The sequence below is a fragment of the Camelus ferus genome, chromosome X (genome assembly GCF_009834535.1).
Source record: "Camelus ferus isolate YT-003-E chromosome X, BCGSAC_Cfer_1.0, whole genome shotgun sequence".
Lineage (NCBI taxonomy): Eukaryota > Metazoa > Chordata > Mammalia > Artiodactyla > Camelidae > Camelus > Camelus ferus.
The window spans coordinates 54408970-54423253 of record NC_045732.1 but is presented as its reverse complement, the minus strand read 5'-3'; the positions used below and the strand labels follow the sequence as shown (position 1 = coordinate 54423253).

Below are 14284 nucleotides of genomic sequence, written 5' to 3'. Positions count from 1 at the left end.
TGAAAAAGAATACAAATTTTTAAAAAGTGAAAAAAATAAATAAAAACTTCTCTGTTGAATACACTGTGAATAAAATAAGACAAGCCACAAATGGGGAGAAAATATTTGCAGATCATATTGCTAATAGGGGACTTGTATCCAGAATATACAATGGACCCTAAAAGGTCAAACACATTATGCTAAATTAAAGAAGTTAGTCTCAGAAGAAATACATACTTTATTATTTCATTTATATGGCATTCTGTAAAAGTCAAAACTATAGGAATGGGTTAGTGATTGCCAAGGGCTGGGTGGCTGAAGAGATTAAGCATAAAGAAACAGCATAAGGGATTTTTTGGGAGTGATAAAACTGTTCAATGTCTTAATTGTGATGGTGGTTTCATGGCTATATATAATTGTTTTAACTCATAAATCCGTACACCAAAAACAGTGAGTTTTCCTGTTTGTAAATTTAAAAATGAATAGTAATAATGGATAAAAAGGACAATGTTAATAAAGACAAGTTGGTCAAGATAAAGATATTCAAGGTGTTACATTAATCTAAGCTCAACTCTTCGTAAATGAGCAAACAAACAAAAATCAATGGCTTACACAAAATTCAAAATTTGAATGTTAGAAGCAATGTATTCTGTTTGTAAGTGATTATCTTAAGGATTCATCTCATTTTAAAAATTGAAATTTCCAAGAATGAGTACTTGTGAGTAAAAATTTTTGGTACTTTTCAAATCATTTGGCCAGTTAAGACATAATTAGGACATTATTAGAGGTAGTTTTAAGTATGACATCAAATATATAAGAACAGTATTACACAGGAATTTATCTGAAATATTCTAACGTGAAAATATAGCTTATCTATCTGGAACTCCTAAGAAGGTAGTCATTCTTCAAAGCTGTATTTTTCAAGTACTTCTGAAGCAATACATCTAAAATATTTTACTCATTGCTCTGCTTGTTTGAATAGAACTTACTGAGCACAATTTAATCTGTTTCCAGTGGCTCAAGGTTTTCATTAAAACACCAAATCCTAAAGCTGACAGCAACCTAAGAAATCCCATACCTGAATATGATAGATAAATTGAAGGACCTAGTTATCCTTAATAATATAAACACGTTACCATTGTAACATGTTTTAAATTTTTTAAAAAATGAGTTGTTCATATACCCTAAATTATTTGTAACAACTCAGACTGGTAAGTAAAACAACCCATATAATCCAGAATTTTACAAACTAGGAAATGTATGCTCATAGGAACTAAGTGATTTACCCAAGCCTGCTATGGAGCTGAGAGTAGGACACAGGTCATATTCCTATGGGATGGCATGTGCTGAGTGACTGGTACAATGCAAAGAGTATTAAATCAGGAAATTATGAGGTAAAGCTAAATGACTTATTTCAGTATTTAATTCTCTAATTCAGTTACCCTCCCTACCCCAACCAGTGGGCCTCAATTTCCATGAAACCAATGGATTGTCATTTTATCTTTCACATAAATAACAATCAAACTTTTAAAATGAAAGTTCTTAACGCTTTTCCTGATTTTTGTGCAAATGGTAGTAACTTTGGCTGTGTAGTCATTCAATAACTTGCTACTCCATAGACCAAGGTAACTAAGGGAGGTGAGGATAATGACAAGTTATTTTGCTTATAAGGGTTTATCTAGTTGTTATGGTAAAAAATTAACTTCCTGTAATTTGAAAGTAAACTAGTAGATCTCTTGAGCAAAGGGCCTTCCTGCTGCTACTGCTGCTACTGAATTTAAGGGAAAACCTAAAAGGGTCACACCATTGTCTATTGTCAGGGTTGTTGACTCTATAAATCTGTTTAGTGTTCATCATCTATAGTTGGCTATTGGTATCAGGGGGAAGGACCTGCTGTGCCTTTAAAGACACAAATGGCCAAAAGCACATGAAAAAGAATGCTCAATATTGCTCATTATCAGAGAAATGCAAATCAGAACTACAATGAGGTATCACCTCACACCAGTCAGAATGGCCATCATTCAAAAGTCTGAAAACAATAAATGCTGGAGAGGCTGTGGAGAAAAGGGAACCCTCCTACACTGTTGGTGGGAATACAGTTTGGTGCAGCCACTGTGGAAAACAGTATGGAGATTCCTCAAAAAAACTAAAAATAGACTTACTATATGATCCAGCAATCCCACTCCTGGGCATATATCCAGAGGGAACTCTAATTCGAAAACATACATGTACCCCAATGTTCATAGCAGCACTATTTACAATAGCAAAGACATGGAGACAGCCTAAATGTCCATCCACAGATGACTGGATAAAGAAGTGGTGGTATATTTATACAATGGAATACTACTCAGCCATAAAAACCGACAACATAACGCCATTTGCAGGAACATGGATGCTCCTGAAGAATGTCATTCTAAGTTAAGTAAGCCAGAAAGAGAAAGAAAAATACCATATGATGACATTCCTACATTATTAGGGCAGATATCAGGACACTTGGGGATCACCCATATCGTGAACTTTAGGCTTTCTGTAGAAATTACAGCCCTGCTGAGAAGGATCAGAACCATTACCCTGATTATGTATTAGTGAATTTAAGTTTATCAACCTCCTCAGATCTCATTCCAAAGTACCTTGCTTCTTAATCTACACCAGATGAGGTATTTCAAGTATTTAACCTCCATCTTCTGGCTTCTCTCCTGACTGTAGCTGAACCATTTGGGAAAAGGAACCCCAAATTGCTCTGAAAGCTGGCAGACATGATAGTAATATTGCTTTGACGAATACCACCCCTACCCTCTGGCCCAAACATCCTTGAATATTTGGTCAGATTGCAGATAAGAGGTTTATACTTCCACATTGGTGTACTTGAATGAGATCCCCTTCATAAAGTGGAGTTACTTGTTTCTGAATATTCCAGGGAGGAACTTTCCTATCAGATCTCTTAACATTAAATAGGAAGATGCTTGAATGTGCAAGAAAAAAAGTTAGGTGTACAGATTGCAGTGGATGGGTGTATGATTGTCTTTACTTTCTTTATGAGACTGCTTTATTGCTCAAAATATTCTAAAAAGGGAAATTATTTTTTATTTCCGTGCCAGTGTACTTGGTTGTTTCCATACCCAGTATACTAGAATGATTTCTGTTCGGTTTAGCTTATGTTTTTTTGTTGTTGCTGTTTTCCTGATTTTGAAGAGATTAATTCCTTAGAAAAGGTTTATTTTTCTGTCTGTCAACTTTTAGGAATAACAGTTTCAGTGTGACAACTTTTAACAGGAACCTGAAATTTCCTTAATCTAATTACAAGAGTTCTTCTTTATAAGACGTACTCCTAGAATTCATCTCTTTTATGAAAAGGTTGACCTGCCTTTTATTTGTGAGATTCACAGAGTTGTTTTCCCTTAATATTAAACATCTAATCAATTGGCTGGAATGATAAAGGTTTTTAAAATTTCTCTTGTCTAATTATGAAGGTGTCAATTAAAAATACATAGTGTTTACATGGTTTATTTTTAGTAAAATGTACTATTGATTTACGTACAACAGTTATTAAAATGATTATTTGGTTAGTATTGCCTAAAGCACATACATTTTCACAGTCACTAAACCTTCCTGTTTATTTTTAAGCTTTAAAGAGAGGTTTTCATTTAATATATAAAATGAACCCCTTTATCCCATAAAAAAGAAAAAAATAAAAGCACCCTTTTGTTCCAGAGCACAGCTTCTGACTGTAAGACATATGCCAGATGCCTTGCTTGACAAAGAACAGTGAGTGTCCCTGTTGATAATTGACCACGTTTGGCTACCACCATACCACCATCTCTGGCTTTACTAGCCATAAATATTTATTTCAGCGAAAGAAACTATTTTTCCCCATGCACTGACACTAGCCAGATAAGGGCTTTTGTCTTTATCTTTTTTAACTTCAAAGTTGGTGCTTTTTCTGAACAAATTCAATAAGTGTTGTTCACATTATGCATTATTTTCAGTAAGAACCTGTCTCCCTTTAGCACACAAACTATTGCCCATTACTGGGATTATTTCACTTAAAGAAATCTTGCAGCTTGGAAGCATTGAAATTGTATCAAAAAACAAAAACATGCAAATTCTACACATACCCAATTTTTATTCCAATTTTCAGAGTATCTTCTTTTATTTTTAGATGAATCTACGTTCTGTATTTACTGTAGAACAACAAAGGATTTTACAGCGTTATTATGAAAATGGAATGACAAATCAAAGTAAAAATTGCTTTCAGCTCATATTACAGTGTGCACAGGAGACTAAGCTGGACTTCAGTGTAGTCAGGGTAAGTATTGAGGTCTTAAACTTTTGAATTTATAGCTTTTTATTACAAGTGATAATTGCTTAATATGAGAAAAACTATCAGGGTATGAAGTCAGTAACTTTATAAATAGCTTCATTTACTTGGTATAAAAATACTGTTTTTTAATAAAGAGCGAATCATTTAGTCTGTATTTATTTCTATAAAAACCTTGAAAGCACTAAAACTTTTGCATTTTAAATATATCTTTAAAAAAAATCTCAGTCCTTTAAACTAATGAGTACCTTTAGGATTAGTTGTAGATTTTGTGCTTTATTTAAATCTAGAATTAATCTAGATATAATCTTCCAAATTGATATCAGTAAAACAGGCATTTACCAAGGGACTTAGCATATTTTCTTACTGTGTTTGAATTTTTTTCATCAGACATTTATGACTTTAGTATTTTTGTCTTTTTAGGAAAACCTAGTCTTTTTGTGAATACTTCTTCCTCCTTCTAAGTAAAATGTATCCACTTTAATGGGTCAGCAAGTAAGGGACAAGAAATCCTGAGAGAGAGGAAAATTTCCTTTATCACAGCCATAGTTATTCAGCTGAAAAATCAGAGCTGCTACACATTTGGGAAAGGCAATGAGAAGGTGATAGAGAGGAGGCAAGAAAGAAATCTAAAAGAACTAGTCACAGATTTTATTGAGTGCATTAAGTCCTTCCATGTTTGTCTAAACATGCTACAAATCTTCCTGGCATGAAACCTTAGAGATTCAAAGATTAGCAGCTTTCTCAGTCTTGTCATTCATTAGGCTAATTTGGTAAGAGAGAGGATTTCTGTTTATTTTTCTCTTGGAGGAACTTTCAAAGACCCTAAATATAAAAATCTCTTGACCAAAATAATGTTGGGGGAAATCTATTTCTTAAAGACTGAAGGATATATTCACCTTCAAGTAGGAAATTATGCCACCAGTTCTATGGGGGAAATAGCCAGGATATCTGTTTCTTGTTTGCCAAGATCAACCATCATACTCAGATTTGTGTAAGAACTAGAAGTATCTCTTATTGACAGCGCTAAATTCCCTACTTGAGGTACCTTTAGAAAATCTCAGAGAAAAAAAAATTAATTGCCTTAGAAAAAGTACTTTTAAATGTGTAATATTTCAAGTTGATGATAGTTCCATTTTATAAGTACAAACTCGTTTTTATTTTCTGCAGCAACTTCTTTATTTTTTTCTTTTATTTTTACCATTACTTTAAAATGAAACATCTTCTTAGGCAGCTGCTTTGTGGACTGTGACCTTCCATATTTCGAATTTGCTATTGGAATTTTCCCCTTAATAACTTACTTGATTGTACTTGAATATTGAGAGCGTTGAAATATAAATGTCTATATTTATGCTCCAAATGGTGTGAAATCTGTAACAAATAATGGAAAGGAAAAAAATAAACTCATGGACTGTAAGCTTACAAGTAAAATGTTTCCTAAGTTATAAAGAATTGTGTAAAACATATTCATTCTCTCTGTTCTAGGAGAGTGTAAATTCTAGAGAAGTTCAATCTTCCTCATCTAAATTTCAGGACAGATTTGGTAGCTTTTCCAGCCAGAGGAGAAGGGAGTTGTTTATAGACTCATTATTCCACAACCTCCCCTGCTGGATATTTTGCTAGGTCTATATGTTCTACTTGAAAGATATCTTCCTTTAATATTTTAATATACTACTTGTTGTGTTTTTTTTATCAAAAGAACTTAAATTCCACTGTACAAGAACTTGATCCTAATGTAGAAAGAACTTAAAAGCTTAAAACATCCATGCAAAAAAATATAGTGGGGTAGAGGAACAGAAAAGCAAAGAAGGAGGTATAGAAAAAGGAAAAGAAGTTTGGATACTTTAAATTTCTAAGAAAGAACTGAAAAATAATTTTATGGACACCAAGGACTGGTGACTCAAATTTATTTTCTTTCTTTTTCTATGTAGTATCGTTTTATTAAATTCTCATCATATCAATTTTGTTTGATCCATTTTTTTCTCTCACACCAATGAAACATTTGGAATGAGAACTATTTATATCCTATAAGCATTGGTAAATTCTGGATTGTGTAACTAAATGACTTAGTAAAATTTAATTCAGTTATTGGGAACCTTCAGGTAATGAATTTTCATTTTCAACATTTTAATGTAAAATATTTCTTAAGTATATAATTTCCTACTTTACTTCAATAGAGATTATTGAAAATAATTGAACCTTTCCTTTAGACTCAGAATTTTACTATGCAAATCAATTATTGTACTTGCTATAAAATAATAATACTCACAACATGGTAAAGTAAATGGGGTGATTTTCTCCTTTACTAAATAACCCCAGACTATTTAATGATTTCTTACATTGATTATCACACTTTTCCTTTCTTCTCCTTTTTAGTGAGCAATATTTAATGGACATTCTTAGTTTTGGTGCTATCAAGGTGCCTCCAACAACAGTCTCTATTACCAATACCTCTCCTATTTTTTTTATTTCTAGTTTATTATATTTTAGGAAACCAGATTTGGTTAAATTGTGTGTAAAATAAGAGAAAGTGAGCTTTAAGGTCAAAGATAGTTCTTTCAATAAAGTACATGGATTTAATGACATCTCAATGGCTACATTCTCAACAAGTGAGGTTGTTAGATAGCTGAGTTTCATATGCATGTGATATTCTGTATTTTACTTTTTAATGGGCACATGATACAAATATCTGGTAAACTATATAAGTAACTATATATATGTATATATATGACCTATGAAACTATATAAGTCGTAAATTTGCAATGCACTAAGATCACTCTTAAAATTAAGGAAGGTATTGTAATGAGAACTTGGTAGATTGTTTTCTTAGAAATCTTGCCCAGAACTGCCCTCCAGATGTAATAGTTCTTGAGTTCAAATTTTACCAATTCACTGCTTTCCCATTGAAAGTTTTAAAATATAATGCTTATATGTTTTTGTAAAAATTATGAACAAATGCATCATGCTTCCCACATATATTTTTCATATTTGAAAAGCTATAACATAGTAACTTATTTTGAATATTTATAATATTCACCTTTTCAAACCATACATTGAAATTATATTTATCCCCAAACATTTCTTTTGAAATATTTCTCTTGTGTGTATACTTTAAAGCCTTTTAGTTTTTCTCTCCTGTCTTCTTCTCTTGTCCCTCTGCTTGAAATTCTCACCTCTGATGTTTAGTAAAACTAAATCAGAGGGAGTTTTAAATTCCCACAGCCTCATGTGAAGCAAAATGGGACATTTCAGTTTCTGGAACATTTTCTTCATTACAGAAGAACTAATTACAAGAGTAAAATGACCAACAGAGATGGCCAACTCCATTTCAGGAGTTTCTCATCATAGTGGAAGGAGAATGTGCTCTGAGGTCAAGTAAAATTGGTTTTGATTCCTCGCTCTGCCACTAGCTGGCAGGATATCCTTCCACAAGCTACTTAATATTTCTGCACCTCAGTTTCTTCATTTATACAATTAGAAAAATAATATCTAGCAAAAGAGCTAATATATATATATAAGAACACACAATGGAGATTCAATACATGTTGGCTTTTATTTATAGCACTACAATAACATTAATGTTGTATAGAATGTAAATATACGTTGAAAATTGGATAATTTATTTGGTCTTCAAAAACACATCACACAAAAGGTGACCAGATACACTCTGCACCATGTTTATGCAAGGCTAGTTCATTTAATGTTTCACTTATTTATTTTTTAAAATTCTTAATAGATTAATGTGTTTTGGTAGTTTAAAATATGGTAGGCCTTTTGAAATAACTGTAAAGTTTACTAATCATTTTATGGAACATAATGTTTCTTATTGTGTATTTTAAGAAGAATCATGATTCAGTGTAATACTGCTAAGATTATTAAAATAAATTACTTATATAAAAGTACATATTTTATAATCAAGTCTTAAATGCCAAGCACTGGTATTATTTTTATTAATTTTTTGTTTATAAAAGTAATACATATTCACTGCATAAAATTTGTTAAGTAGAGAAAAGCATAAAGAAGAAAATAACTACCATAAATTAATGACAAACAGGGAAAAATATTTTCAACTTGTGACAAAGTGTTGCAATCTCTAGTAGAAAATTGCTCTTATAAATCAGTTTAAAAAGACAAATACTCCAATATAAAAATTCATTTTGGGTAAGCAACTCTATCAAAGTAATATAGTAACCATAGAAATTCAAATCAGAACAGCAATTATATACCTTTTCTTAACTCCTGGGCTATTAGAGACAACTAAAAGATAATGCAAAGTGTTGGTGAGGGTGTGGGGAAACCAGACCTCTTGTACATTGGGGGGTACTTTAAAAATATCAAAAAGCCCAGCAGTTTTCTTTCTAATGTGGCATTCTAATGGACCAGTAGAACAAAGATGGCATGCACATCCCTGATGTGTATTGAAGTATGATTTATAATAGTGAATGTTTCTAAAAGTAATCTAAATATATAGCAGTATTAAATTAACCAAATTATGTTCATAGAACAGAAGTTGTTAAACTTGAAGATTTCTAGTGTGTATTTGTTTCATAATACTATGAGCATTTCCAATGTCATTAAATATCCTACCTCTAGTATGCTTCCAATTTTTCACTATTATACATAAATATATGTTGAACGTCTTTGCATATGAACTTTGTATACATCTAGGATTGCTTTTAAGATAAATTCCCAGAAGTGAATTTACTAGGCCAAGGAATATAAACATTTTAGGGTTCTTGCTACAGATTAATTAGATGGGTTTTGAGGAGGAGAGGAATAATAATACAATTCTTTTATCAGAGATCCTAGATACTTATTAAGTGTCAGTCCCTGATCATATCTGACCTTATACTTTAGTTATTTTTCTTTTGTTTTATTTTAAATTTGTGTAGATCTTGATTCTATGACAAATGGGAATGCAGTTTATCACATAGAAATTTATTTTTCTTGGTTTTTTGTTAAAAACTTTTCTATAATGTCATTTTTATCCTTCCAGACGTGGGTTGGCAATAAGAGAAGAAAAATGAGTAGTAAGAATTCTGAATCCGGAGCAGCAACAACAGGAACTGTTTCTGGTACTTCTTTGGCAGCTCCAGACACTGCAGTCAGAAATGTGGTTAATATTGCTCCACCCTCAGGTCAACAGTCTTCTTGGACATCTCCCAATAATGATGTCATTGTAACTGGTATATACAGTCCAGCCAGTTCATCAAGTAGGCAAGGGACAACCAAACATATAAATACACAAATTACAGAAGCACATAAAATCCCTATTCAGAAAACAGCCAGTAAGAATGATACTGAGTTTCAGTTGCACATTCCTGTTCAAAGACAAGTAGCACACTGTAAAAATGCCTCTCTGCTTTTAGGTGAAAAAACAATTATTTTGTCAAGACAGACAAGTGTGCTAAATGCTGGAAGCTCGGTATACAATCACACAAAGAAAAACTATGGAAGCTCTTCAATACAAGCCTCTGAGATGACGGTACCTCAAAAGCCATCTGTGTGCCACCGACCTTGCAAAATTGAACCAGTCGGAATTCAAAGATCATATAAACCTGAGCACACAGGTCTAGCATCACATAACTTATGTGGACAAAAGCCATCTATTAGAGACCCTTACTGCAGAACACAAAACTTGGAAATCCATGAAGTATTTTCATTGGCAGTTAGTGATTACCCCCAGAGAATTCTGGGAGGAAATGCCCCACAGAAGCCCCCTAGTTCAACAGAAGGAACTTGTTTGTCCATTGCTATGGAGACTGGAGATGCTGATGATGAGTATGCCAGAGAGGAAGAGTTGGCATTGATGGGAGCACAGATTCCAAGCTACTCAAGATTTTATGAAAGTGGCACTTCCCTTCGAGCTGAGAACCAAAGTACAGCTTTGCCCAGACCAGGAAGAAGTATGCCAAATTCACAAATGGTGAATATTAGAGACTTGTCAGACAATGTACTGTATCAAAACAGAGAATACCATTTGACACCACGGACCTCACTGCACACAGCATCTACTACAATGTACAGTAATACAAATCCATCACGAAGTAATTTTTCTTCACACTTTGCATCATCAAACCAATTGAGGTTATCACAAAACCAAAACAATTACCAGGTAATATGTAAGTTTATTTTATAAAGATTTTTTAAAGTTTATTTTGTGTCAAAAACTGTGTTGGTATCCAATTAGACATGAGACCTAGATCATTTCACTCATATATTGAAGTAATTTGATATTTGTTTGCTTCAAAGTGATGGTTTGGAGTCAACTCTTTAAAGAATCTTGTGCTTTCTTTGTCACATTTAAAAATGGTGAGTTTTTTTCCATGGAATATAATCATTTTTATAACGTGGCAGTTTTCTCCTGACATTTAAAATGATTTTGTTCAGGAAATAATAGCCTTGTGAGAAGCATGTCATTTCCCATCACTAAAATAGGACTAAATTGGCTAGACTCATCTTATTGAACATGGATTATTCCTGTGATGATTTTTACTTGCAGTTTGGGGATATGTCACTAGATGACTGGTACTTTCCTTGGGTACATAGGTAGGCAGGTCAATCAATTCTCTAGGTGACAGTGGTTGAGAAGTCAGAGCCTACAATGACTCAGCCAACTGCTTTTTCTAAAGGTAAATGCTTTATTAAAACGTTAAGTGCAACAGTAATCAAATTGTCTTTAAAAATGTTTATAGGAAAGAGATGTATTCAAAGTAAGAAAACAGTTTTAGACCTATGCAAAAAATTGGCATAGTTTCTTTATTGTTTCACATATTCAGTTGTTTAGATATGCTTCAAATAATTTCAGCAGTGAGGTATAAACCTACCTCAGAACATCTCTTAAGACCATAGAGCTTCTCTTTGAAAAATCTGCTTCAGCGAATTAGAATAGCAGGGCATCAATGTTTGCCATTTTTCCATGCTACTGGCTAGACCCTTTAATTTGTTCAACTGCAGTATTTAAATTTTATCTGGATTTAAGATGCTTCCAGGCTGCTCTCAACCAATATAAGAAAACAACTTTTCTTAACTCCCTTTATCTTATAGCTCCCTGCTTCAAAATGAAAAGCAATAGAAGAATATAGGAAGTATCCTTCTGGTACCTACCTCTAATAGAAGAGTATGCCATCATCATCATTAGTAGTCATTCTTATTGAGAATCTTCTCATTTTTCTGTGTTTGCTCTTTCCTACAGCATGCTTAAAGTAATATTGAATCATACCCTTAAGATTCTCCATGATGCTCCCTTTCATTCACCAACTCTTCTGTATCTCTTTATGCCTTCAGTATTGTTCCTAAAGGTAGTAATAACAATAACGTTTACCATTTGTTAAGGGCCTTGCATATACTAGGCACCATAAGTAAATGTATATACCTGCTCTCATTTAATCTTCATGGCAATCTGGACATACAGGCATTTTATCCATATTTTAAAAATCTTGTCTAGAATCACACAGCCAATACATGAAAGAACCAGGATTCCAACTCATTTTTTCTGCTTTACCATACAGCCTAATGATTTCAACTTTATTAGAATATTTGGAGGCCTGATAGTGGCAGATTTTAATTTTTAATTTTTCATAAACTGACTGCTCCCTAAAGGATAATTTAACCTATGATTTTACCTTTTTATAGTCTCTATCTTTTTCCCTAACAGAACTTTTAGAGGAATTAAATTTGTTTTATGTAAAAGAACTTTTTAAATGGAATGAAACTTAGTAACATCTTTTTGAATAGCAATCTCTTTAAAGAAAGGCAATCTGACATAACAATTTTGAGCACGGGCTTAGAGCCTGACAGAGCTGGATTCAAATCTAGGCTCTGCCACTTTCTACTTGTGTGATCTCAGGCAAGTGTCATAACCTTTCTGTGTAACAGTTTCCACATTTGTATAATGAGCTTAATAACATCTATTTCATAGAAATGCTGTACATGAAATGACACGATCTGTGCAAGGCTCCTTGTACAGGCACATAAACTTTCTTGTACTTATGACATCATAGTTGGAAAGTTATTGAAACTCTGCTAGCCCAGGTCTCCTTTACATTCTATTTCAAGTAGATATTCTTTGGCCCACAATTATCACAAGGCAGTTGTGAAAGAAATACCTGCAGTGCTGGCTGAAAGAAGACTGGAGATCAGCTCTCAATATCACAATCTATGTATTAAAAGCCCATCTATTTCTTTTTTTAATTTTTTAAAAATTTTATTGAAATATAGTTGGTTACAATGTGTCTATTTCTGGTATACAGCATAATGTCCCAGTCATGCATATACATGCATATATTCGTTTTCATATTCTTCTGTTTGTATTATACCAGCTCTCCTTCAACTTGACCTGAAACAGTATGGTAGAGTATTTGCATAGAACCCTTGGGATATCACTTTGCCCCATCTTCCTTTTAATTAGTAGATACTTGAGGAAACCAAGGCAGCCTGGGGAAGTGTAGTTCAGAAAGATTAATGTCAGTCCATTGGAGCTTCTATCGCAAAAATGTCATAGACTGGGTGACTTAAAACCCAACAAACATTTATTTCTCACAGTTCTGGAGTCTGGGAAACCCAAGATCCAGGTGCTGGCAAATTTGGTATCTGGTGAGTGCCTGCTTCCTAATTCATAGATGACTGTCTTCTCACTGAGTCTTCATGTGGCAGAAGCAGCAAGGGAGCTCTCTGGGGTCTCTTTTGTAAGGACACTTATCACATTCATAAGGGCTCCATCCACATGACCTAATCACCTCCCAAAAGTTCCACCTTCAAATGCCATCATATTGAGGTTTAGGTTTCAACATACAAATTCATCTAGGACACATTCAGCCCATGGTAGTTATCCTCTCAGATTTTGATGAAGCTCAATTACCAAGCTGTATTACTATTAAATCAGGACTTAGAAAGATAAAACCTATGACCAACTTGGCAATTTTATAGCTTTGAAACTATAAGCAAGCAAGTGATTCTCTTTAGTTTCTGACCCTGGACTATATAACAGATATTTGCCTCTTCTCTCTGTTATACCAGGTATCTTTGAACTGAGGTCCTATTTCTGGAAGATAGTCTAGCTCCAAGCTATATAGGTGACTGAATACAAATTGAAGAAATCTGTAAGGATGCTAAGAAGTTACAGTCAGCTCTGTTTTTGGAGCCACTTTGAAATACCACATTAAGGGCTGAAGTTCGGTAGCTATACCAAAGTACAATAGCCCATTTGTATTTCAAAATCTCCACAGGTTGGCCTCACTGCTTTGGGGCCAGATTGCAAACGTATTGGTCTCCAAAGTGCCTTTCACTTTTCATATTATCTCTATGTCAGTCGACCTATTTATGTTGAGTGCTGTGATGATTAAAGATTAATAGTTATCATTTATGTGAAGGTATTGGAGCATTTTGGAAGACAAAAATTCAGGATTCTTTGTTGCTGCTATTATTGTTGCTTATAATTAAGTGCATTCCTCACTCTCATGGACTTCATAAGAACTTAGAAGTTAATAGAACACTTTGAGCTTCCTTTACAATGCACTAAATAAGTACAATGTATCCCCACCAGTGAAAGTGCTTTGGTAGTGTCCTCCAAATTTATTCAATATTTGAAAGCTTCAATGCATTTTCTCAAGTAAACATGGAAATTTAATAGCTGTGAAAGCTACACATTATGACATCTAAACCAATGCAAATGTTATTTTGACCTGAGGAGAGTGAGGGCCAGTAAGACTGAATGACTTTGCTAGGATAACTCTCAGGCAATATTCAACTTAAAAAAAGTAATAGTAATCTGTGTTGAATGTATAGTTAGCATGGATCACTTTTAAATGACTTTATTAAGATATAATTCACATAGTATAGAGTTTATACATTAAAAGTGTGCAATTAAGTAGTTTTTAATATATTCATAGAGCTGTTCAGGCAGCACCACAATCTAATTTTAGAACATTTCTTTACATCAAAAATGAATTACATACTCACTGGCACACCAAATCCCCCATCTCAGCA

General features: G+C 33.4%; 1 protein-coding gene across 2 annotated transcripts in view; it reads left to right on the top strand.

Moving 5' to 3' along the window:
* HDX (highly divergent homeobox) overlaps window positions 1-14284 on the top strand; it is a 122647-nt gene that overhangs the window by 21862 nt on the left and 86501 nt on the right. For both annotated transcript variants that reach the window (XR_004317971.1, XM_032475103.1), the window contains exons 2-3: window positions 4139-4285; window positions 9294-10412. Coding sequence is in view for 1 of the 2 variants with exons in the window: in XM_032475103.1 (XP_032330994.1) it covers window positions 4139-4285; window positions 9294-10412 (1266 nt within the window). In the remaining variant the exon portion in view is untranslated. The remainder of the gene's footprint in view (window positions 1-4138; window positions 4286-9293; window positions 10413-14284) is intronic.